A 23,531-nucleotide genomic window follows, 5' to 3' on the forward strand; every position below is an offset into this window, starting at 1 on the left:
CACTTGGTATCAGCAGTTTTTAATGTTTTTTATCATGGACATTTTAAATGTACAATGAGTGACATGATAGCAGTGTTCCGATATCTAAGGGGTTGTCACCAAGAAAGTGGGGATGAGCTATTCAACCTATTTTCCAAAACACCTGAAGGCAGGACAAAAAACAATGGGTGGAAATTGATCAAAGAGAGAAGCAATGTAGAAGGAGAAATTTCCTAACAGTTAGAACAATTAATCAGCGAAACAACTTGCCTCCAAAAGTTGTGAATGCTCCAGCACTGAAAAGATTGGACAACCATTTGTCTGAAATGGTTTAGGGTTTCCTGCCTGAGCAGGGGTTTAGACTAGAAGACTTCCAAGGTCCCTTCCAACTCTGTTATTCTGCTATATATTTGCAAACCATTAAAAGTCCTTAACTGGACTGCAGTAGGCTATGAATATAGTATGCAGATCAATGGGAAAGATCTAAGGTTACCAAAGGAAGCTTCTTTCAAGAGAAAGAAATTTAGGAACGTTGTGTTTTATTACCAGTGTGTTGCTTCATAGGTGTGCAATGCAGTGCTGCATTACATAACTTTTGTATCGGCGGTAGGGAAAGCAAGTAGGATGCTTGGCTGCATAGCTAGAGGTATAACAAGCAGGAAGAGGGAGATTATGATCCCGCTATATAGAGCGCTGGCGAGACCACATTTGGAATACTGTGTTCAGTTCTGGTGACCTCACCTACAAAAAGATATTGACAAAATTGAACGGGTCCAAAGACGGGCTACAAGAATGGTGGAAGGTCTTAAGCATAAACTGTATCAGGAAAGACTTAATGAACTCAATCTGTATAGTCTGGAGGACAGAAGGAAAAGGGGGGACATGATCGAAACATTTAAATATGTTAAAGGGTTAAATAAGGTCCAGGAGGGAAGTGTTTTTAATAGGAAAGTGAACCCAAGAACAAGGGGACACAATCTAAAGTTAGTTGGGGGAAAGATCAAAAGCAAAATGAGAAAATATTATTTTACTGAAAGAGTAGTAGATCCTTGGAACAAACTTCCAGCAGACGTGGTTGATAAATCCACAGTAACTGAATTGAAACATGCCTGGGATAAACATATATCCATCCTGAGATAAAATACAGAAAATAGTATAAGGGCAGACTAGATGGATCATGAGGTCTTTTTCTGCCGTCAGTCTTCTATGTTTCTATACCCAGTAGGAATGATGTGCTTGGTTTCCCCCCCCCCCCCAAAGAACTTTGTAATAAAACACCCCATCTTTGCAACTGTTAGGAAAGGCGAATTAGGAAGAAGCTTTAGAAAACGGAGGAAATCTGGTCTTTTATTAAGTATTTGGCCAGGACAATGGATTCCAAAAGGGAGGAACAGCATCAACATCTTGCTTTTCGGTAGGTGCTGAGACGAAGCGAAGGGACAGAGATGTTTCCTAGCAGCCCCGCTGGGGCTTTGCGCAGGGAAAAGTCATCCTTTTTCCATTTGCTGGGCAAAGCCTGATTCTATGAGAGCATGGTAGTTTCTCACGGCGTGGACAGCCCACCCTGCAGCATTCCTGAGAATTGTACAATATAATCTTGAGTCAGCAGGGTGGATTAGCCCTTTTTCATTGGGTTTACACTTGTGACCTTAACAGTAGAACTGCAAAAAAGCAAAATGGGATATAATGCATCTTTGCCGTAACAGCCCTTCTGCATTTCAATTTAAATACACACAACTGAAAACAGCTACCGTTCACTTTAAATTATGTACAAAACCCTATATATTGCTTTTTTTTTCTGCTGCTGCTGGTTTTGGATTACACATATAAATACAAATTAGCTATTCTTCTAAAAAGTGGTTATAATAGTAAATAAATACAAAATAAGAATCTGACCTTTATACTTCATGTGCTGTGGGAAGGGGAGGGGAAGGGTTAAACCCATATAAAATGTACAACTAAAATATGTTTTAAAATCTTTAAAAGGAATAACTCTCTGATTAAAATATCTTTCCTCACTTTTTTTTCTGTAGACATAAATAGATTTTCAAAATAGATGTGTTTCTCCATATCATAACATAAATAAGGTCTTCATTGGGAAATATTAAAGTGTCAAGTTGTGTGTGTCTGTGTGTGTTATTTTTTTTTCTGTTCCATTTGTCCCTTTAATTTTGCTGCTGCCTTAGCGGCACCCACATCCTTCCACAACCATGTCCTGGTAGTTCTTTAGGACCACCTTTTCATTCTCGTCAAGATACAGCATCGAAATGGGACTTAGTTCTGTCGGCACGCAGCAAGCTTTGGGAATTTTGGAGTTCACAGAATTGACCAGCGTCTGAACAATGGCATGGTTGGTGGAATTCAGATGATCTGCCAATGGGAAAGGACAGTCTCCATGGCAATAGAAGGCACTGTAGCCTGGGGGGGCCACGATCCAGTCATTCCACCCTACATCATTGAAATCCACATATAAAGGATGCCTTCTGCAATTGGATTTATGGCGTTTGCGTGGTCTATGTTTGGTCTGACGTTTCTCTCTCTTATGGAGCGGGAGGCCCATGCCGTCATGCCCAAAAGTGACCAGTAAGGGTCTAATCCGAGGCCAGCTAGTATCATCTTGATGCAATGACCTACTGATTCTGACATGTCTCTTGGAGACGCTGCTGGCATTGTTCAAATGTACCACTTCCGCCACAAAACCAAGGTTAGGTTGCCCATGCGCAATCCATCTCATGACAGCTGGTGTGACATCAAACGTTTCCCATTTGCTGGCATTGTGATGCACCAAGCGGGTGTCCAGGAGGCTTATGACAGGGTCCTTGGTAGCCTCTCGTCCCGGTTTGAGAATTTCATAAATATTAATTCGGTGATGAGAGCTGCCGTTGTGTTCAGCAGCACCTTGGATGTGCTCCCGGAAAACCTGGAGTTCAGCTGACGTGATCGTCTCCCCATCAGGGACAGATGTTAAGTTAAAGAAGAAATGCCGAGATGTCTTCCCACTTCTTTCTGGAAGCTCTTCCAGGGTTTCTGGTTGAAGGAGAAGAAAAGCAAAAGAGCAATCAGCAATTTAAACCCTGCAGTAAAATGCCTGAGTCACTGGACTGAAACTTTCAAACCATCTTTGCATAAACCAATGTACAATTACACCCAGAATCTGCCCCTTCTACTTTGGAGAGAGGCGGCATACAAGTCTAATAAATTATTATTATTATTATTATTATTATTATTATTATTATTATTATTATTATTATCTTTCATGAAGCTCAATATTGCTCTGGTTGCTATCCTGCCTTTCAATCCCAACGGATTGCATTCTGAATTCCAGGTGGTCGTAATAAAGGGGAAGAAATGTGAGGCATTGCTCTGGAATTCAAGGGCATTAAAGATTTTTTTTTTTAACACGGCGGTTAGCAGGGGCCCTGTGAAAGTAATTAAAAAGTGACTAAGGATCAAGGAAGGGATTGCATTTCTGAGATTTCTTAAAAAAACAAGCCACCCAGCTGCAGCTTTCATGTCAGTCTCCCCCAATTGGTTCCAAAAGCATTATGCCACAAGTTCCATAATTTACAAACCTTACCATTCAAAAAAGATTTTATCTTAATTACAGGCAACTTCGCAAAGCACACCCAGTGATTTAACTCAAGAGGGTCCTGAATGAAAAGTATTTGGATGAATTTAGACATTCACATAGGGGGGAACCTACAGTGACCTAACCCTTCCGTCCAGTAAACATACGAAAAGGTCCAAGGAAAGCATTGTGAACATTCATTACAACAGATGCATCCTGTGTTTATCAAGCCAGGCAAGCCTATCGGCCATGTGGTTGTCTGTCTACTATTTGCTTACTATCGACTGTGAGCTGAGGGGCACATAGGTGTTCATGCTTCAGTGGCTAAAAAGCCCTTCAGGAGTACCATGCAATTGTTTTGAGAAAGTATTTGACTCTCAAGGTGTACAATGTGTCATCTCCTCCTGTATTCTCCAACCCAGATCTTTCCATTTGTGATTTGTGAAGGCAGCTCTCAGAATGCCAAGCAAGTGGAACAGAAGCCTTATCTGTCTTCTCAATATATTCTCGGTTTCTCCTCCATATTTTCATGGTGAAATAAAAATCTGAATTAAGGTCATCTGACTTGTTAGCTTTGCTACGCTGGCTGGAATCTAAATCTCAAATACAAGTGAAAAAAAGCCAGCCTAAAATCTAAACCATATATTTGGGTGGGTGGGTTTTTTTTCCCAAGGGGGAGTAAACTAAGAAGATGGAGTGCCAAGAAAAAGAGGATATGAAGAAGAGAAACAGACATAGGTTATAGAGCTATATACAAAAAGAAAGGAAAACTGAACTCAAGTGGAAGATAAAATCAAAGGTTGGGTTTGAAATGAAGAAAACATTCTTAAATATTTTATAGGTTTTACTTACTTCAAAATTTCAGCTCAAAAAAAAAAAAAGAATTGCTGTACAATCATTTACCCTTTACCAGATCTTTAACTTAACCAGCATTAAACCATAAACTTCCAATGGATTTCTTTCACTGAAATTCTGAACATGAGATTTTTTTAAAAAAAGCAGAGATAATTAATGTTTCCATAATCAGTACTAATTCCATAATTAGTATTCAATAATCACCATTCATCTCAACATCTCTAGTTTAGGCTGGAAGCAAATGTACCCAGGCCAATCAAGAAATTACACAACAGCAAAACCAATACACACTGGGCTGGATGAACACTTAGTTTTGCTTCAAGCAGACCTACTGTACTGAACTTAATGGGATTTAAGTGATTTAAGATTAGCCAAAGTATCATGGACTTCAGCAGGTTGACTCTAAGGACAATTAAGTTTGGGTCTGACACTGTTTTAATAACAGAGGCATAAACGTTATAGCTATGGCTCAGCTAGACACAGTGCCAATTCTTTATCACAGGGGATTCATTTGGAATCCTCAGCCACAGTAGAATGCCACAATTTGGGCACCTTGTGATATGCTGATATAATACCTATGAAATGCAGTGTTTCCCAGTAGGCTTCTGGGTACAATTCAAGATGCAGGTTGAAACTCTGAAAAGTACAGGCATTTGGTATTGCAGGATTGCCTATCTCAATTGCTTCCGTTTGTCTCATCAAATCCAGCAGAATGGAATGCACCAGTTCCCTTCTGTAAAGCTGTGTCATCTAATGAGGCTCAGGTGATATACCTTCTTAGGAACAATGTATCTCCAGAGATAGAGATGGTCCTGATCTTGTTAGCCTTTAGGAATGCCTTAAAAACTTCGCTCTTTCTCCACTCACTGAGGACAAGATATTAAGTGAGGTCAACCTCTGTGGTTGAATGAAGCATGCTGCTGATGTTGTTGTTGTTGTTGTTGTTGTGAGTCTCTGCAAACTATTTGGATCAGGCATGTGCAACCTGCAGGCCATGGGCCACATGCCACCCTGGACACCTAGTAACGTGGCCCCATAAGATCATAAACGTTTATCATTGTGTGTTTTATATATATGGACTATATTATATATTTTATATGTGGCCCAAGACAATTCCACTCAGTGCAGCTCAGACAGGCCAAAAGATTGGATGCTCATGATTTAGATAGCTCTATCGTTATTATAATCCTTTACATTTTTGTTTTTAGAATTTAGACTAAATAAACATGAACATTCCTGTACCTGTGGCACAGTGGCCACCATTCAAAAATCCCTTCTTCTCCAATGCCTGGAAAAGTCACATAGAGTGACTTTTGGCCACCCAAGTCACATAGAGTGGCTTATGGCCACCCAATGCAGTTTCAAAATAAACTTCCCTTTACATGACAGAAGGAGATAAGCAGGAACAAGAAGCTTATCTTCTAGTTCCTGCTTTCCAGCTTACTTTAGTTGGTTTAGTTAGTTTGAACTCTACTGCTAATTTTTAGTTTGTTGAGCGCTATGCCCCTTTGTATCAATGGCCCATGCCTGCTGGTACATGTTGCAATATTATCCTGTGCTCTTGGCTTTCCACATCACAGGATGAAGCACCTGTTTGAGGAGGTATCATGAGAGGTAGAAGGTGCAGGTAGATTAAAGGCAGACTTGCTAGTGTCTGAACAGTAATATAAAGATGTAGTTCCAAAGCAGAATCTACTATAAGACTTTTTAAGTTCTGCCTCAAGAAATTAAGTCTTTCCAGAGATGGGCTAGGTCTACTTTCTTGTAAGCACTTTTAAAGTTGACAACCATCTGATAGGAGTTTTAACCTGTGGATTTCACTGACTTCAAATCTTCACGCTTTATCTCCTAAAACCCCACCAGAAATCCCCTGGTTTCCTCCACCCTGCCTTTTAAGAAACATCCCTGACCTCCCCTATTCTTACAGAAAGCACATTTTCCCCATTCTCCATTAGACCTTTCTCAAAGTCTGGCCATCCTGGGAATTTTTTTCTCCTTGCGTTCGCTCTCATCTTCAACCCTTTCTCTTCCTTCCGTTTTCCCATTTCCACCCTGCCCACGTCAAAGCAACAGTTTACCCAGTGGCTAGGGAGGGTTCACCAGAACAACAGGCCATATAGCCAGCTGCTGTTTACCTCTCCTTTCAATGCGCTTGTAATCCCTTGGTTACCTTCACAGCCTATTATTTTGTTTTATAAGTCCCCAAAAATTCCATCCTAAGTATGTTGTCAGTGGTGAGCTTACCACATGTGCTCAGGGCAACTTATTTTCCTGTATATCTAAGTCCAGTTTAAATGTCCTATAAATGACCGTAAAAATGTTTTATAAAATTAAAACAAAACAATATACTGGGAGGGGGAAAACACCCTAATCTAACTTTGGTACTATGTAATTACTGTTCCCTTTCCATCTACAATTCAAGAATTTAGAGGATTGCAGGCTACAGCTACTCGAAATCCTCCAAGCTCTACAGCAATGATTTTCAACCTTTTTTGAGCCGCGGCACATTTTTTACATTTACAAAACCATGGGGCACATTGAGGGGGGGGGGGCTAAAAAAATTTTTGGACAAAAAAATTCTCTCTCTTCCTCCCTTTCACTCTATTTCTCTCTCCCTCTTTCTCTCCCTCTTTTTTTTCTCTCTCTCCATCCCTCCTTCTTACTCTCTTCCTTCTTTCCTCTTTTTTGCTCTTTCTCTCTCCCTCCCTACTTCCCTCTATGTCTTTCTCTCTCTCTTGCTTTCTTTCTCTCTCTCTTTCTCTCTCTTTCTTTCTCTCTTGTTCTCTTTCTCTCTTGCTTTCTTTCTCTCTCTCTTTCTTGCTTGCTTGCTCTCTCTCTTGCTTGCTTTCTCTCTCTTGCTTGCTTTCTCTCTTGTTTTCTTTCTCTCTTTCTCTTTCTTTCTTTCTCTTGTTTTCTTTCTCTCTCTGAGCTTCGCGGCACACCTGACCATGTCTTGCGGCACACTAGTGTGCCACGGCACACTGGTTGAAAAACACTGCTCTACAGCACTTACTTTTAACTCAATGTGTATAGGATGGTGCTGTCTTATGCTGCATATCTCCACCCCAATGAAGTTTAATCTCATACCCTGAGTTTGCCCCAACTGATGAAACAATGCAGAGAGGTTTGCCACTGCTCAGTGCAAGGAGGATGCTTTTCATGAAAGTAAAATGCCAATTGTGCAGAATTGAATCTCCAAGACCCTCCGTGGTGGCTGTAGGACAGCAGTTTCCCAAAAACTTGATGACTCTTAGCAATCCTAGATTGTGGGTACATATGACTAGGTGGAAGGAGATTCCTTATTACCATATTGAAGGGTAACATACCAGGGTGAAATTCTGCAGGTTCTGAAAACAGGTAGTGGAAATTTTAAGGAGTTCAGAGAACCGGCAAACACCACCTCTGGCTGGCCCCAGTGTGGGGTAGGAATGGAGATTTTGTAGTATCCTTTCCTCAAGAATGGGGTGGGAATGGGGATTTTGCAATATCCTACCCCACCAAGCCACGCCCACCAAGCCACACCCACAGAACCAGCATTAAAAAAACCCTAGATTTCACCATTGGTGACATACCATAATTAAGCCAAGTGTGCTCATAAAGACAGATCACTGAGGCTATTCAAATCAAGGGCACCACTGCTTTTTTTTCCTGCCCACAATCATCAGATGAGCAGAAACCAGTGATGGGCTGCTACGGTCTGGTACACAGAACCGGAAGAAAACATTTGAATTTTTCTTCTTCTTCTCCCTTCTGGGCTCTGGGTATGTTTTTCCTATCACAGTAAGTAAGGTTGAATGTGTGTAATTTTGGAAGAGCTGTGCGTGTGTGCATATACAAACACATACAGTTTATATAATAGATAATGTATATCTTTGTGTGCCTGTGTGTAATATGTATGAACATATATGGTATATATACAGAGAATTAAATAGCATATTTTGGATGTTGAGTAATAATAAATAGATAGGGAAACTGTATCTCTTTGAGGCAAGGAGAGGCCAGCACCCTAACTCTTGTTGTGAGCGACGTCAAGTTGGCCACCTTTAAGCCAGTCACATTACCTTTAAGCCACCCCTGGTCACATGATTGTCAAGCCACTCCCACCTGGTCACATGGCTGGCAAGCCACACCCACAAAATAAGCCACACCCACAGAGTGGTAGTAAAAAAAATTGCAGCCCCTCACTGGTAGGAACCTACATCTACATTTTCTCTAAAGAGGGACAGCATCAAATACATGTTCTTCATAGGTGCATATATAAGTTCTTTCACAGAGGCAGTCCTCTGGTTATTGCTCCTCATCAGAACTGGAAACAGAAACAGGAGAGTTTTTCAGAAAACAGCCTCCCAATAATAGTACAGGTAGTCCTCGACTTAACAACAGCTCATTCAGTGGCCATTCGAAATTACAGTATCACTGAAATAAATGACTTAAGATAAGTGTTTCTTACACTCATAAGCACTGCAGTATCCTCCTGGACATGTGATCAAAGTTCAACTGCTTGGCAACCGCCTCATATTTATGACGTGATTTCCTTTGGTGAGATTTTGACAAGCAAAGTCAATGGGGAGGCCGGATTCATTTACTGCCTGTGTAACAGGCTTAACAATCTAACAACTGCAGTGATTCACTAAACAACTGGAGAAAGAAAGGTTGTAAAGTGAGGCAAAATTCACTTAACAAGTGTCTCACTTTTAACAACAGAATTGTGGTCATAAGTCAAGGACTACCTGTTGGCTCTCCACTGAAGCATATCTGAAGAAGCTATTATGGCACATCCATTTTCTTTTCCTAGGTTTTTCTGTCTTAACCAGATCCTTACTATTTTACTCTGGCTCCCCTCTTCAGAAACACTGCTTTCTACGTTGCTGTTAAAGCACTTTTATTGTATTTCTCTTTCATTTTCCCACCTTCCTATCAGCCATTCCGAGAGGTTATTTGGACAAGAGGGTAAACTTGTCATGAATGGACTTCCAAAAAATCACTGGATGGTGACTGCAGGTAGAAATTAGCAATTACATAGTTTCTTAGGGTTTGCAAATTTCTACCGGCAATTCATTCCAACTTAAGGTCCCTTAAGATTACATCCAGGTCAAAAGCTCATCTCCCACCCCCACACCCACAAGTGCAATCATGAGGACAAATCCGATGCAGGGATTTCTAATTCCTTCCTGTGTTCAGTTTACTATTGGATTCTGCGTAAAGGAATGTGTGCTGCGTGGCATAAATCTCTCACTCTCTCACTCCCCCCAGTTCTTTTCTTACTACCAAAACTGTCTCAGGCCAGCCTTTGACTTCACATATTGACTTTGGGCCTGACACCAGGGTTCTCCAGAGACAATTTATATAGGCCCAGAGATGGGTTTCTATGAGTTCTAACCGGTTCTTTAGAACCATTAGTAAACCGGTGATGACATAATGGAGCCGATTCTGTTAGTGCCGGTCCGTGGGTGCAGCCATCTTGGATTTAGCTTCTTCACATGTGTGGAACTTAATTTTTTATTATTTTCCGAGAAGGAAGACACATGCATAAAACATGCACTTCTGTCGCGATTTGAAGCAGCGGGGAATGTAAGTAGAACCCACCCCTGCATATGCCGCCTACACATTAAACTCAGTGGATGATTCAAATCCACTATTCAAATGCAAAGCCTCACTCCCACCCCCTTCATCTTGCTCTCAGAGTAAGGCTGAGGTAAAAAGTCCTTCAGATGTTACTGAATATTACCATATTGTCCAGAGTATAAGATGCAACCTTTCCCTCCCTAAAAGAGGCTAAAATTTGGGTGTGTCTTATACTCTGAGTATAGCTTTTTTCTAAGCGCTTTTTTTCCCCAACCCTAACCAGGTGCTAATGATGTTCCCACCTCTTATTAGCTTGCAAGCTCTTTCATTGTTACTCCAAGTAGAGTTTTTTTAAAGCCTTAACCAGGGGACAAAATAATGTGCTGAAGCTGACCAGACTAAGGGCGCTAGCCAGATAAATATCTGATAAGCAGATTCTTTTCCATATTTCCCTCCCCAAAAACTAAGGTGCGTTTTATACTCTAGTGTGTCTTATACTTTGAAAAATATGGTAAAACCCAACCCAAAAGAGCTTTTAGTTGAGAGCTTTAGCAGGCACACCAGTGAAGTGCTAAGCAATTTAGTAGCTATCTATACACATAAATACTTTTTTAAAAGATGGGGGGGAGGGAAAACCCATGTCTTCAGAAAGACTATAAATGCCCATTTGAACTACAGAATTTCAAAAGTGAGTCAGCAGATTTTCCAAGTTACGCGTGTCATTCCCATGATTATTCAGTGTAAATAATGAAATTCACAGGAATAAGGCTTACTTGCGTCAGGGGTGGGCTATTGCCTGGACGCGGGGGGGGACACAGTGAGGTAGCAAAACTGGAGCTCTACCCCAGAGCACACAATTTGCACTGAAAGATGTTGAAAGAAAATGCAGGGCACTCTGCATAAGCCACACCCACAGTGTGGTAGTAAAAATTTTGGTAGCCCTTCACTGACTTGCATAGTAGCAATTAAGTTAGGTATATAAACTCACTCAGAAGTAAATACTTCCGTAGATGGACTTATTCCCAGGTAAAGGTAGATAAATTTGTAGCCTGAAATATGTATCAGTCTTCCTTTGAACCATGTGGATGTGTAACTGTGCATTAAAATGCAATTTGGCACAAGAGGATGGTGCAATATACATTCTCCCATTAATTAGTTTTATATTTATACGCAAACCAGTGTAAACACAGTGTAAGGTTAAATTACAACATTAACCTCTTACCGCATTAAGACTTGCTATTAGTTAGCATAATCAGTATAGCCACACCCCTTGTACAGAAATTTAATTAAACCTAAAATACATATGTATGAGTAAGGGGGTTTTGGGAGGGGGGGCATATCAGCTTTATAACCTGTTCAGTCTGCATTTTTCCTTTAGTTTTACAGTAAATCCAGGGCACTAATGTAAAAATGAACAGCTGTGCATTTATAGTCTTTGGTTTGGTAATGGTTGCCAAAAAACAGTGAATAAATAGCTTCTGCAGGTGTACCTATATTGCATTAGCACAGGTGTGGGTGGAATGAAATAAAGTGAATAAGGAACCTGCAGGTTAGGGTTGGGCAAACTTCAGGCTTGCAGGAACTACCTTGTGTTTCATGTAGAACTCCAAGATTGTCCAGAAATCTTGGGCTAAAGATACACTTACAATTTTAAAAAATAGCTTTGAGTGCCAGAACTAACTTAAGACCAACCCTCCCACACTCCTTTTTACCCCATCGTTCCTTAATGCCAGATGGTGGAGGGGAGTTGCTATCATGGTTAAGAGAGTTATTAAAAGTCAGGGATCTTGTTCACTGCTGTGGTTCTTATAAGATCCATACATTTAATTAGATCCACTTCCTTCCCCACCCTTGCTATAAATTGGAAATAACTAATCTTTTGCTCATGCTACTGCTATCACATATTTTTACTGGATTATATTATTTGAAGATTGCATTAAATAGCTGTTTATATGCATCCGAACTAATTGCATATATTGTGCCTAGAATCACACAGGGACAGGAGAAATGAGATGTGTGACCATACAGAAAAGTTTGGATAGATAAACAGATCTAAAAGAAATAATTGTTTGCAAAACTAAGATCCAATATTTTATACCTTAGGGGTGTGGACAAGTTTGTTCAAGTTTGATGTACCCCAATATGTCACTTTGCAGAATTCTTTAAACAGGGTGCCTTTAATTTAATAAAACAGGCCAGTTCTGAAAGACATTGTTACCAATTATCTGACTGCACAGGCAGAGCATTGCCTTAACTCACAATTGTTTTGCCTTTAGTAAATGTATATTTGCCTGTGGCTTTTAATCTCAGTAAACCCTAGTTGCCTATAAAATCCGCGGACAGCTGCTCTGAAACTTATCAATCTTGTTTTCTAAAGGGCTTATCCTTAGGTCTACACTAAATCAAAATTTAAACAGAAGACAAAGTCATAGTGGAGACAATACAATTGATTGTCAAAGGGATCTCTCACGGGGATTAGATAGGGATTAGAAAACCTTCCAAGTGACCCTATGGCCAACTGTATATTCCACAGACTTTTCTTACTGCTTAGCCTCCAACAGTTCTCAGTGGAAACTAATTTGAACAGAATCTGTGCTTGAAAATAAAAAGAAATCTACCTTCTTTCTTAACTATGGATCAGGTAAAATCATTTCAAAAGGAAATTCATGCAAAGGCCCATAACATTTATTTTACTTGTATGAAAACTATGCCATCTGCATGTTTAATGAAACACAACTTTCATTTTCACTAAAATTTCTATCTGTTTGGGAGGGGTGAAAAATCTGGTTTCTTTCTACTCCTCCCCAATTTTGCTCCCGGCTGTTTCATATAATTTATATATGCGCATCTCTTTGAGCAAAATTAGAATTTCTACCACAGCAGGCGAAATGGCCACCCTCAATATCAGCCAACCACATGCACAATAAAACAAGGAACTTAAAAAGGGACCGTAGTTCCTCTCATCCCAAATGATCATCCCATCATTTGGCTCAGCTCAGTCATTCATCACAGGTCAGTTCCTGAATACCTAACTGAGAGTTGGTTGCAGCGCGTTTTAATTGTCAAACAAGCTACAACGATGCTTATTATCATGAATGGTAGGGAAGACTATATAGCACGTCTCTGTCCAGATATTATTATATTTTACAAGATTTCTACTTAGGATACTCAAATTGGCAGCAGGCAGTTCTGTAACCCTGTGGCAACAAGATTCCACTTTCGCCACATAATTTGGGGCCCAGCACAACTGGTACAACCAGAGTCATCTCTATGCTGATTTAAACATATTGACGTCTTTATGCTTGAAAGTTTCCAACGCCAACTCAGGCCGGCGTTTCCCACTGTAAGGATATTCGAAAAACAGAAAGCCAAGAGGCATGTCCATGAACACATTATTAAGGCTCTAACACTGGTATTCAGGACGGGTTTGGGAAAGCAGTGGCCCCATAGTTGTTGCTGAACTACAACTTCCAGCAGTCCCAGCCTAAAGCGTGGAATATCAGGGAATGTGATTCAGCAGAATCTGGAAAGCCATAAATTCTCCAACACTCTTTTGGCATACCAGTTAATTTTATAAACTACCCGGGCACAGCTGTGTGACTCGCACAGGAGGAAGTTTCAACAAAGATGATATCAAAAGGGACAATTACATTTCACCCACATGCATTTTCTAATTATTTCTTATTTCTTTTGCACAATTTTTTTCTTTTTTTTAAAAAAAAGCCCTACATTTAAAATGGATCATTTTCACAACTGGCCAAATTCAACATGTCTTAATCTAAAAAAATTAAGTTTCAATATGATCTTTACTGCAGCAGGGTGCATGAATGGTCAATGCTCATTCACACACAAACACACACACACAAACACACACAGACAGACAGAAGGGTCTTGTTATTATTTAAATTGCAAGTACAGTATTACCAAAATCGCAAGGGAGTGAATAACAGGTCAGAAGTGTCCACACTGCCAGAATATATCTTAGCAACCCAGAGCTGCAGGTTGCAAATATTCAAACCAGAGCAATTTTAATTTTAACTGGATTGGGTTGTGGAAGTTGGGAGCTGGATAAATAACTAATTTCCCTTACCTTCGTGATAAAAGCTCCTGACGGTATTGGCTTTGCTGCTCGCTTTCTCTAGATTATAGTCCATGGAAGTTGGCTTCTGACTCGTGTGTAGATGGTAGAGGTCCAACATATAGGAAGGGATAATAGCATTCTGGGTTGGAGTGGGCCGCCGCTTAAGCCCAAACATATTGAGCAGACGCAGTTCAAATTCACGCAGGATTTCTTTTGAGAGCTGCAGCTGAGCCGGCTGGCCCAAATCAGCGCTGAAACTTCGCCGGTTGTCCATCTCGGGGATGAGACTGGAAGAGCCCCCTAGCAGTGTGTGATAAAGCAGCAGCACTAATAGAGAGCAGGTCCTGGCCACCATGATCATCAATCTATGTACAAGGCACAAAAGCAAAATACAGTGTTAGATTCCAATGGAAGGAGGGGACATGATCAGTTCCGTCTTTGGGAGCATGCAGAAGGACCAAACAGAGTCCACATTCCACCGACAGGTCCTCCTAGTAAGATGCTCAACTGCTGAATGTGTTCAACTTGCTTCCTCTGGAAAAGTCACATGAAGTGAAAATAGCACCAAAGGTCTCCAGCCTTCCTTCCCCCATCCGCGGCTACTGCCTGTCTAAACTATATGATGGATTTGAGGTTTAATGGCATAGGCTTTCAAGGCTCATTCAACACGCCACTCAACTCTCTGTTGAAAGCTGGATGGGCCTGAGAGAGAAGAATGCCATGGTCACAAGAGAGAAATTGGGGTCCAATCTGGGTTGGTTACCAGGGCCAGAGAGGTTTAGTCTTCCAAGCTTTTGGACTTGTGCTGGAGCCTATCCTCAGGGAAGAGAGGAGTTCCCTGAAGATGGGCTCCAGCATGAGTCCAGAAGCTCAGAAGATTATATCTCTGGTCCAGGTGACAGACCCAGATTGGATCCTGCAACATTATCTTGAGACACATTCTTCATTCATGACAAATTGGGGTGTCTCTCATAGCCTTAGCACTAAGATTCCACCATGTTAATCCATGGTGTCTTGGGAGCAACCATTAGCCAAATTTGGCAAAATCTGGATTCTAAAACCTGATTTCCAAGTTACCCAAGAGCAGATGTTCACTTTTGTGAGAGTAAAGAGAAATGAAATGATTAGGACATGGGGAATCCCCAAATATTTATCACATGATGGGGCTAAGGAAGTAGGACTTCCTGAAACAGGCAACCACTCAAAGGTCTTTAGGGCTGGGAGTGGAAGGGTATACAATGGATTGCTAGCTTTGGGGAATCAATAACATATGACTGCTATCTCTAAAAGCGGCATGGGAGCTTGTTCCAACAAGGAAAAGCTACTTTCTTAACAGATTAGAAGGGAAAACAAGGCTTAGATTTTAAAGAGAAAAATCAATTAAAAAAGGGAAGCCAACTTACTTCGTAACTAAAGTAAACTTGAGCATTAAGGTTCTAAACTGTAGTAAAAAAAATTAGCAGGAGGAACTTCCCATCACTTAGGGGAATCAGCAAAGCTACTTGCTGATTCCCCAAGAACTGGATATAGGCAACTTATGCCAGTGAAAACCATGATTCTACTGATTAAAATACAGATTATATACGGAAGTGGCAAACACAGCATAAAATTAAGCATGCATAAACCAGCCTAAAAGTATGAATGCATAATGCATAAGCCATACATTAAAATGTGCAACTAACTGTGTGCATAATAGGGACGCTGTGTTTAGACAATTAGGGGTACATATTCATCATTACTGTGTTTTCTGCTTCTCGAGATAAAGTTAAACCATTATTTAGTGGGGTCTTTACAGGAGCCAAACTTCATTTCTATGGCTCTTTTCATTCTCCACGCCCTCTTCTGGACTGTAATGGCATTTGGTCTACTGTAACAATGTTCAGTTCTTAGATTCATTCAGGGAATGAAAACTGAATGGATCTATGTGAGTCATCATTTGTGAATGGGTTACTTACTCTGCTTAAAACAGCAAGGGTTTATACGAGTTATTTTTACCATCTACGATACAGTTTTAAAGACAGATGAATTGTTTCAGCTCCACTGAAGGGGTTGAACACTTTGTATTTATTCAGTCAAGGTAACTAATCCCGGCACAACCATTTGCAGCCGAGAGAGAGAGGGATTAGTTCATTGGACAGGATTTGCAAAAGGAGGAGGGAAGCACAGAAAAAGGCCTGGTGTCAAAACCCAGAGGAAACCAAGCGCACGCACACATGCACACCCAAATCCACAAATGGAAGCACATTTTAGGGGGAATTGAAGGTTTCAGTTTGCCACGGTACAGTTGCACTCCTTCTGCATCTGATGAAGAGAATGGGCAGGAGTCAAAACAACCTGGCATCATGTAAGGGGTGATAGGTGTAAAGAAAACAAAGGATCCCATCTGGGAAGCCACAACCCAGGCATCTGCCGGAAAACCTATCTTGGAAAAACACACTACAACAACTTTTTATCTACTCCTACTTGCTCTCCAGAAAGTTGGCGAAGAAGGACGCAAGTTGTAGATCAACTTCTGGCATGTGCTAGTCTGGGGGGGGGGGGGGAATTGTTCAAGAGGATGCTGGGCTACTGCTTGGGTAGGACCCACTACATAGTGTATTTAGCAATAGCACTTAGACTTATGTACCCCTTCACAGTGCATTTTACAGCCCTCTGCAAACAGTTTACACAGTCAGCCTATTGCATCCCAACACTCTGGGTTCTTTTTTAAAAATCCAACTCGGAGTCAATTCTTTGCTTCAAATGCATCCTCCACTACTTCCACCACCACCCTCAATTTTGGGGGGATACTTTAAGTAGCTGCTTCACCCAGAGATGTTAAGAAACAACCCTTGATGCTGCTTATCAAGAACTGGGGAAATGGGGACATAGACCAAAGGTAGATCGAATCTCAACAGGCGCATGGTTGACTCAGCCTTCCATCCATCCTTCCCAGGTGGATAAAATGAGGACCCAGATTGTTGGGGGCAATATGCTTACTCTCTATAAACTGCTTAGAGAGGGCAGTAAAACACTGCGAAGCGGTACATAAGTTTAAATGCTATAATGGAAGGTGGAGAGGAACCTCTGCGGTCCTACAACCACCTGAAATCAAGGAGGGCTGGCCCTTGTTTCCTTCTTCGGGAAAGATTCGAGGGAGCACGGGGAAGGGGACAAGGAAGGACCACCGCCGTCAATCAAAACAGGGAAGGAGCTGAGGCGGACCGAACCCTCGGAAGAACCTTTGGCAAGTGCCGCCTCTTCCAGCCGCGTCCCGTCTTCCAGCGATCCCCCCTCCCAATCTCCGCCATCCCCCTCTAACCTTTTAGGATGCCGCCGATCGCCTAAGCAGCAGCAGCAGCAACGCACTCGCCCACGTCCATGGGGCCAGCCTCCACATCGAAGTTGCCTGGCCGAGCGAGCGGCGTCCCGCGATCCCCCTCGAGCTCTCCGATCCGGCCTCCCGCCCCCCGCGCTCCGGTCCGACAGCCGGAGAGGATCGAGCAGTCCCCGGCCGAGGGGCGAAGACGGCGGCGGCGGCGCAGGACGTGGGGGGGGTGGATGGAAGAAGCGACCGAGGCAGCAGCAGCAAGCGGACTTCCACTTCTTCCCTCGGCCAATTCGAAGCGGCCGCCTTCACACGCGACGCTGTCCCGGAGGGGGGCTTGGCTCTAGCAGCGTCTCGTCCGCCACAATCCCAGCTGGCTTTTTGGAGGAGAAACCATCCCGGCGGGGCTCGGTCGCTGTAACCCGGGCACGGTCGTGAGATGGAGGAGGAGGAGTGGGGGACACGCGGCGATCCCGCTCGGCTGCTTTGGCCCGGCAACCTTTCCCGACGTCGGCATCACTCCAGGCTGGAAGGGCGCCGTCTCGACGGGGACTTCTGGGAAAGGAGAGGCGACGCCGGCGCTCCGCTCCCAGGCCCGGGCTGGCTGGAAAACATGTCTGCTCGCGAGTAAGCAGGAGGAGATCTGGAGGGGAGGGGAAGCGAGAGTCTCCCGGGCCGAGGAAGGTCAGGCTGTGTCACCGGATCGAGGCCGATCGCTTTTTCTCTCGGATCGGGGAGGGGGGACTGTAAATAGGAGCCCTTCGCTCAGCCAAACGTTGAATTCCGGACTACCCAGTCACTTTGCACTTTTCCCGGCGCTTTCCTTCCTCGGTGCAAAGAGCAGCCTTCGGGGGACTCCCAACTTCGGCGGCAGCCACTTCCTCCTTTTCGCCTCCGATCCGTCGGTGCGCCGGCTGCAATTTCACCCCGGCACCCCGGGCGCGAGAGATGCTGCTCTTTCGTCCCTGCGTCCGCCGAGCGCTCGAGGTGCTGCTGCTGCTGCTGCTGAACTTCCTTCCACAACACCGCACCGCCTCCCGCCCCCCTTTGGTTTTGCTCGCTCCGCTTCTGCTGATGTCACGGCCGCCGGAGCTCGGGAGCCTCGCTCGCCAATCACAGCCGCGGGAAGCCTGGGGTTGAGACCGGGAGCCAAGGAGCCAAGCCGCCGCGAGTGCTGCGAGGGAGTGCGGCGTGGCGGGCGGCTTTTTAAAGGGAACGCCGCCCCCTTTCCCCACTTCCCCTCCCTCCTCCGCCGTCCAACCTTCACTTGCCTTTTGCTTCCACTTTTCCGGATTAGGGTAGGATAAGGAGGAGAGGGGAGGGAGGGAGAGAAGGAGGGAGGGAGGGAAAGAAGGAAGGAAGGAAGGAGAGTGAGGGAGAGAAGGAGGGAAGGAAGGAAGGAAGGGGAGAGGGAGGGAGAGAAGGAAGGAAGGGAAGAAGAGAGGGAGAGAGGAAGGAGTTAGATGGGAAAAGAAAAGGAGGAAGAGAAGGAGGGAGGGGGGAAAGGAAGGAAGGAGAGAGGGGGAGGGAGGGAAGATTTAGAGATGAGAGAAAAAGCAGGGAGGGAGGATGAAAGGAAGGAGTTAGAGAGGCGAGGGGGAGGAAAGAAAGAAAGAAAGAAAAAGAAAAGAAAAGATAGATTACTGCCACTTCTGAGGTTAACTGGTGATGTCAACACTTAATTTCTTTTAACATAAAGCCCTTCTCCGGCGAAGAACGCGGCGCTATTTCTTTGCAGCGAACAGTGGCAGCGCCCAGGCTCGACGGATATTTTGGGGCGGGAGGTGGGCGAGGAAGGCTCATTCAACGCTCGTTTCTAAAAAGGAAGACGGGCTTTGTTTCCTCTCGGCCGAAGTCGAGCTATCCCAGGACTGTGGCCGTGGGGGACTGTGGTAGCTTGGTGCGGGACGCCTATCTCTCAGGCTCGCGGCTCCAGCCGGCGTGGCTGCCCAAGCACCCGCTCACTTTGGCCGGATGAAATAGAGGTCGACCCGGGGTAGAAGAGTACTAGGTAGAAGTGTGGGGTTTTTTTAGGCACGGCTAATGTATTTGCGCAGTGCGATGCTCTGCCGGTGGAAGGAATTCCGTGTAGAGGTTTCTCCCGGGAACAAAACACGGGCTGTGAATGTCAGCTTTTCAAACAGAGGTCGAGGTTTGCAGGTGCGTTCGGCTTGCAGCCCGCTTCCTTCTGTGCGGGGAAGTTTGACTTCGGACGGGCGCGACTAAAGGCTGGGTCAGGTGGTTTCAAGCCAACAAAAGACTATTATGCTGGCATTTGTCTGTGAAAGAAGAGAAAGAGATGCTACTAGTTGTGCCTCCACAAATAGTTTTGGCTCCCAGAGGTCGGGTTGAAGTCTTTACTCACTTGAAAGGGTGTGAAGGGTCAAAGTAGGAAAATCCTGTCCTTTTTCAAAACAGCTTTTTATTTAAAAAGTTATAAAAAGATATTCACCTGAATGCCTTTTGGGGGGGGGGGAGCTAAATAACAAATCTACCAGCGACTGGCTTTCCCCTTCTAATCAAAAGAACTTCAGTTTTGAAATCCAGCCCAGAGTTGCCCTGATGGAACAGTTTATAAATATTGTTCAATTAAAAATAAAAAAATGGCTAATTATAAATTGGCGATGGGGGTCTCAGGATTACTTCTGGCTGTTTCTTTTCTCACAACTTAGGTTCACCTGACAGGTGTTTTTTTTACATATTTTCTCAAAAAGCTTTTGCTGGTATGTAAAGCGGGATAGAAAGCCTAGTCTAATACATCTGGAAGGGGGGATTACTTTATCATATTGTCTATCTTAACTTTACAATCGTTCTGTTATGAAGAGGAAAGGAAATGGTTTCCCTAAGAATGGACATCAAATGCCAGAGCTTAAGTAGGAAAAAAATGGAAGCAATCCATCTCTTGTCAGAGCCCAGTCTCTTCCTCAACTGAATTAAGAATGGTTTGGGGGGTTTTTTTTTTGAAGGAAATGCAAATACATTCATTTTTTGCAAGCAATAAATAACATTTTCTGCAAACAACATTTATTGCAGCCGTTCTAGCATTCCAGCTTGTCTCGTGAGTCATGCGCAGGCATTTTTATTCCCCCCTCCCTTCTATTCTGTTCAGCGTGGGCCCTATTGTATTCTATACTGGTTATTCCCAAGAAAGTGTGTCTACAGCTCAGGACCGGTCCATTTAACAGAATTGGAAGGGAGCCGCTCCGAGTCTTCGGAGAGGGGCGGCATACAAATCTAATAAATAATAATAATACCTTGGAGGTCTTCTAGTCCAGTGTTTCCCAACCTTGGCAACTTGAAGGTATCTGGACTTCAACTCCCAGAATTCCCCAGCCAGCATTTGCTGGCTGGGGAATTCTGGGAGTTGAAGTCCAAATATCTTCAAGTTGCCAAGGTTGGGAAACACTGTTCTAGTCCAAAGCCCTGCTCAGTTAGGAAACCTCTTGTCATTTCAGAGAAATAGTTGTCCAATCTCTTCCTAAAAACCTCCAGTGTTGGAGAACTCACAGCTTCTGGAGGCTGTTTCACTGATTAATTGTTATAACTGTGAGGAAAACTCTAGGTTGGTTCTCCATTGATTACTATCCGGGCATTGTTTCTTGTTCTTCAGGTGCTATGGAGAATAGGTGGCTGCCATTTTGTGGCCGCCATTCTTTTTGGCAGCCATTTTGCTGCCTGAAATGTGTGGTGCCTCCCTGCCACATCTAAGGCATGAACTGGTCTGGCCATTAAATGTCCTGATCACATTCATGATAGATGGGGGGGGGCTTTCCTGCACCTGAAGACTATTTAAGCCTGATCAATATAGACTGCCATACAGTCTTTCCTCTAGCAATGGTGAATAGTAAGGATACTCAGAATTCATAGTAAGAGCATCTGCTGCTCTCCACCATATGTTACCAGAACCCCCTGGCAAACCCTCCATTGCCCCCTAACCATGGCCAGCCCTGATAGCATTAGCATCTTAGTTGTAACAGTGATTATGAATTAGGTAATATTTGCTTTTTAAGCACGTGATCCCCACAATTAGCAATATGTAGTAGAGGACATTCTTCCATTGCAGTGCTTTTGAGAAAGGACTTTTAGGCAAGGCCCTGGGAGGCTCCTCGGATCTAAAAGGGCTGGAAATAGCAGAGTTTTTAAAAAGGGAATGCTATTTGATTTTTTTAAAAGGTGGGGCAGAGTTTATAAGAGCAGTAGGTCCAAAGTTTAAAATAATTGCACCTCAATTCTAAGGATTCCACGCCTTGAAGTCACACAGGTGACATGGTTTTGTTAAGAGAAAAGCTGGCCTCTGTAAAAGTGAGTCAGACAGTTCAATATAGAAATACAGGACAGATCAGTCAAAGTTATGCACTGCATCGGAAATGCTGAGAAGATAGCAAGGACGTTTGCACATCCCTATTTGTTTATAAACCCAGTTTCCCATGACCACTGCAAAGGCGGAACAGTCCTTTATATCCAGTGAAGGGCTACCAAACATTTTACTACCACACTGTGGGCGTGGCTTATGCAGGAAGCCCTGCATTTTCTTTCAACATCTTTCAGTGCAAATTGGCTGGAGCTCCATTTTTTTCCCCCACTGCATCCCCCCCCCCATTCTGGGCAATAGTCCACCCCTGATTATAGCGTACTAAAATTGAGTTAGCTAGTGGTTCAATATATTAGTGCAAATGCTACCATGCATCATCATCATCATCATCATCATCATCATTCATTAGATTTGTATGCCGCCCATCTCCGAGGACTCGGAGTGGATCATTATTATTAAAAGGATTTATTAGGCCAGGTTAATTCAATGGTTCCTTTTTAACTCCATTTATAGAATTTTTATTATTATTTATTAGATTTGTATAGAATAGAATAGAATAGAATAGAATAGAATTCTTCATTGGCCAAGTGTGATTGGACACACAAGGAATTTGTCTTGGTGCATATGCTCTCAGCGTACATAAAAGAAAAGATACATTTGTCAAGAATCAGGAGGTACAACACTTAATGAGCAGATGGACTCGTGAATATGAAATTCATAGAGAATCGCAGAGAATAATAGAAAATAAAGAAACCATTTGAGAGCATTTCACCAAGGCAGCCTTCGTCGGCGCCATCTTGGATTAAATCTTTTTGAAGAATAGCCTTAAGTTATGGTTTTCCTCTGGCCTACGTCGCATGGGTTTCTTACCTTTTGTCCCTTTGCCAGCTGTATCTTTCAGGAGTATAGCATTATATTCCATTTTGATAACTGATCTAATCAGCATGCACCAGCAGCAACACCAACTTCCCATTTATATGTTAAAGCAGAATCATAAAACTATTCTTTCTGCGAAATCTGTGTGATCTGCAATAATCCACCTTCCCTAATACGTATAGAGATGATCAAAGTTTAAATCTGTCTGGGGTGGGTGGGCGGGAGGACTTTCAGTGCAGAAATTTGTTGTATATTCAAAAGTTGAGTTTTCTTCTGAGCAGGGGCAGAGTCGTTTATTGTGATTCTTTTATTCTACCAACCAACTTGTGTCCCTGAAATCTGCTTAGATTTTGTCCTGGCTATTTAGGAATAAAGGAATAAATGTCATCATTACCACTCCCAATGGTTTACATTAGAGGAAATGGGGAGTTGCAGCTTCATGTTTCTATAAACGGAAATGTTTTTTCTGTGCATTACAAAATATGAGATCTACCGAAAGGCAGGGATCCTAAAAAGATTGTGCCCTTTTGTGAATATGTTGTTTGTGCTTTGCATGTGTTTTGGTTGTTTCCATTCCAGAATCCAGAACTTATATTTGATCAAGTTTTCTTTAAATTTAGAAATGGCTGCCCTCTTGTGGTAGAAGATACTAGAACAACCTCTGCGGAAAAGGAAGTCCCAATTAGAAACATTTAAGACCACTTTACTGTTGATTAATAAATCTTTAAGATGTCTCTGTTCTCCTATATACCTGGAACTATACCTCAAATCATTGTAAATATAATACTTCAAAATATAAACTCCTGACATGAAACCTTGCAAGCTCAAAATAATGGGAAATGACAATAGAGCCTATCTTCCATACAAATGTTGATATTGTATTAAAATAGATGGAGGCATGTTTTTTAATAATGAAAGTCTAACATATTGTGCTCAATGTGACTATAATTCACAGTGAAATCAAGCAGGTCTGCATTTAGATTTCCAT

The 23,531-nt window shown here is 42.8% G+C and overlaps 1 protein-coding gene across 1 annotated transcript; it reads right to left on the reverse strand.

Moving 5' to 3' along the window:
* Positions 1–1,306: 1,306 nt before the first annotated feature.
* Positions 1,307–18,533, reverse strand: BMP2 (bone morphogenetic protein 2). The gene is made up of 3 exons (XM_070732675.1): positions 17,350–18,533; positions 14,058–14,413; positions 1,307–3,006 (listed from the first exon to the last, which is right to left on the reverse strand). The coding sequence occupies exons 2-3, from the start codon at positions 14,407–14,409 to the stop codon at positions 2,162–2,164; spliced, it is 1,197 nt and encodes a 398-aa protein (XP_070588776.1). The 5' UTR covers positions 14,410–14,413; positions 17,350–18,533; the 3' UTR covers positions 1,307–2,161.
* Positions 18,534–23,531: the final 4,998 nt, after the last annotated feature.

Source organism: Erythrolamprus reginae, chromosome 1, assembly GCF_031021105.1.
Source record: "Erythrolamprus reginae isolate rEryReg1 chromosome 1, rEryReg1.hap1, whole genome shotgun sequence".
Classification (NCBI taxonomy): Eukaryota; Metazoa; Chordata; class Lepidosauria; order Squamata; family Dipsadidae; genus Erythrolamprus; species Erythrolamprus reginae.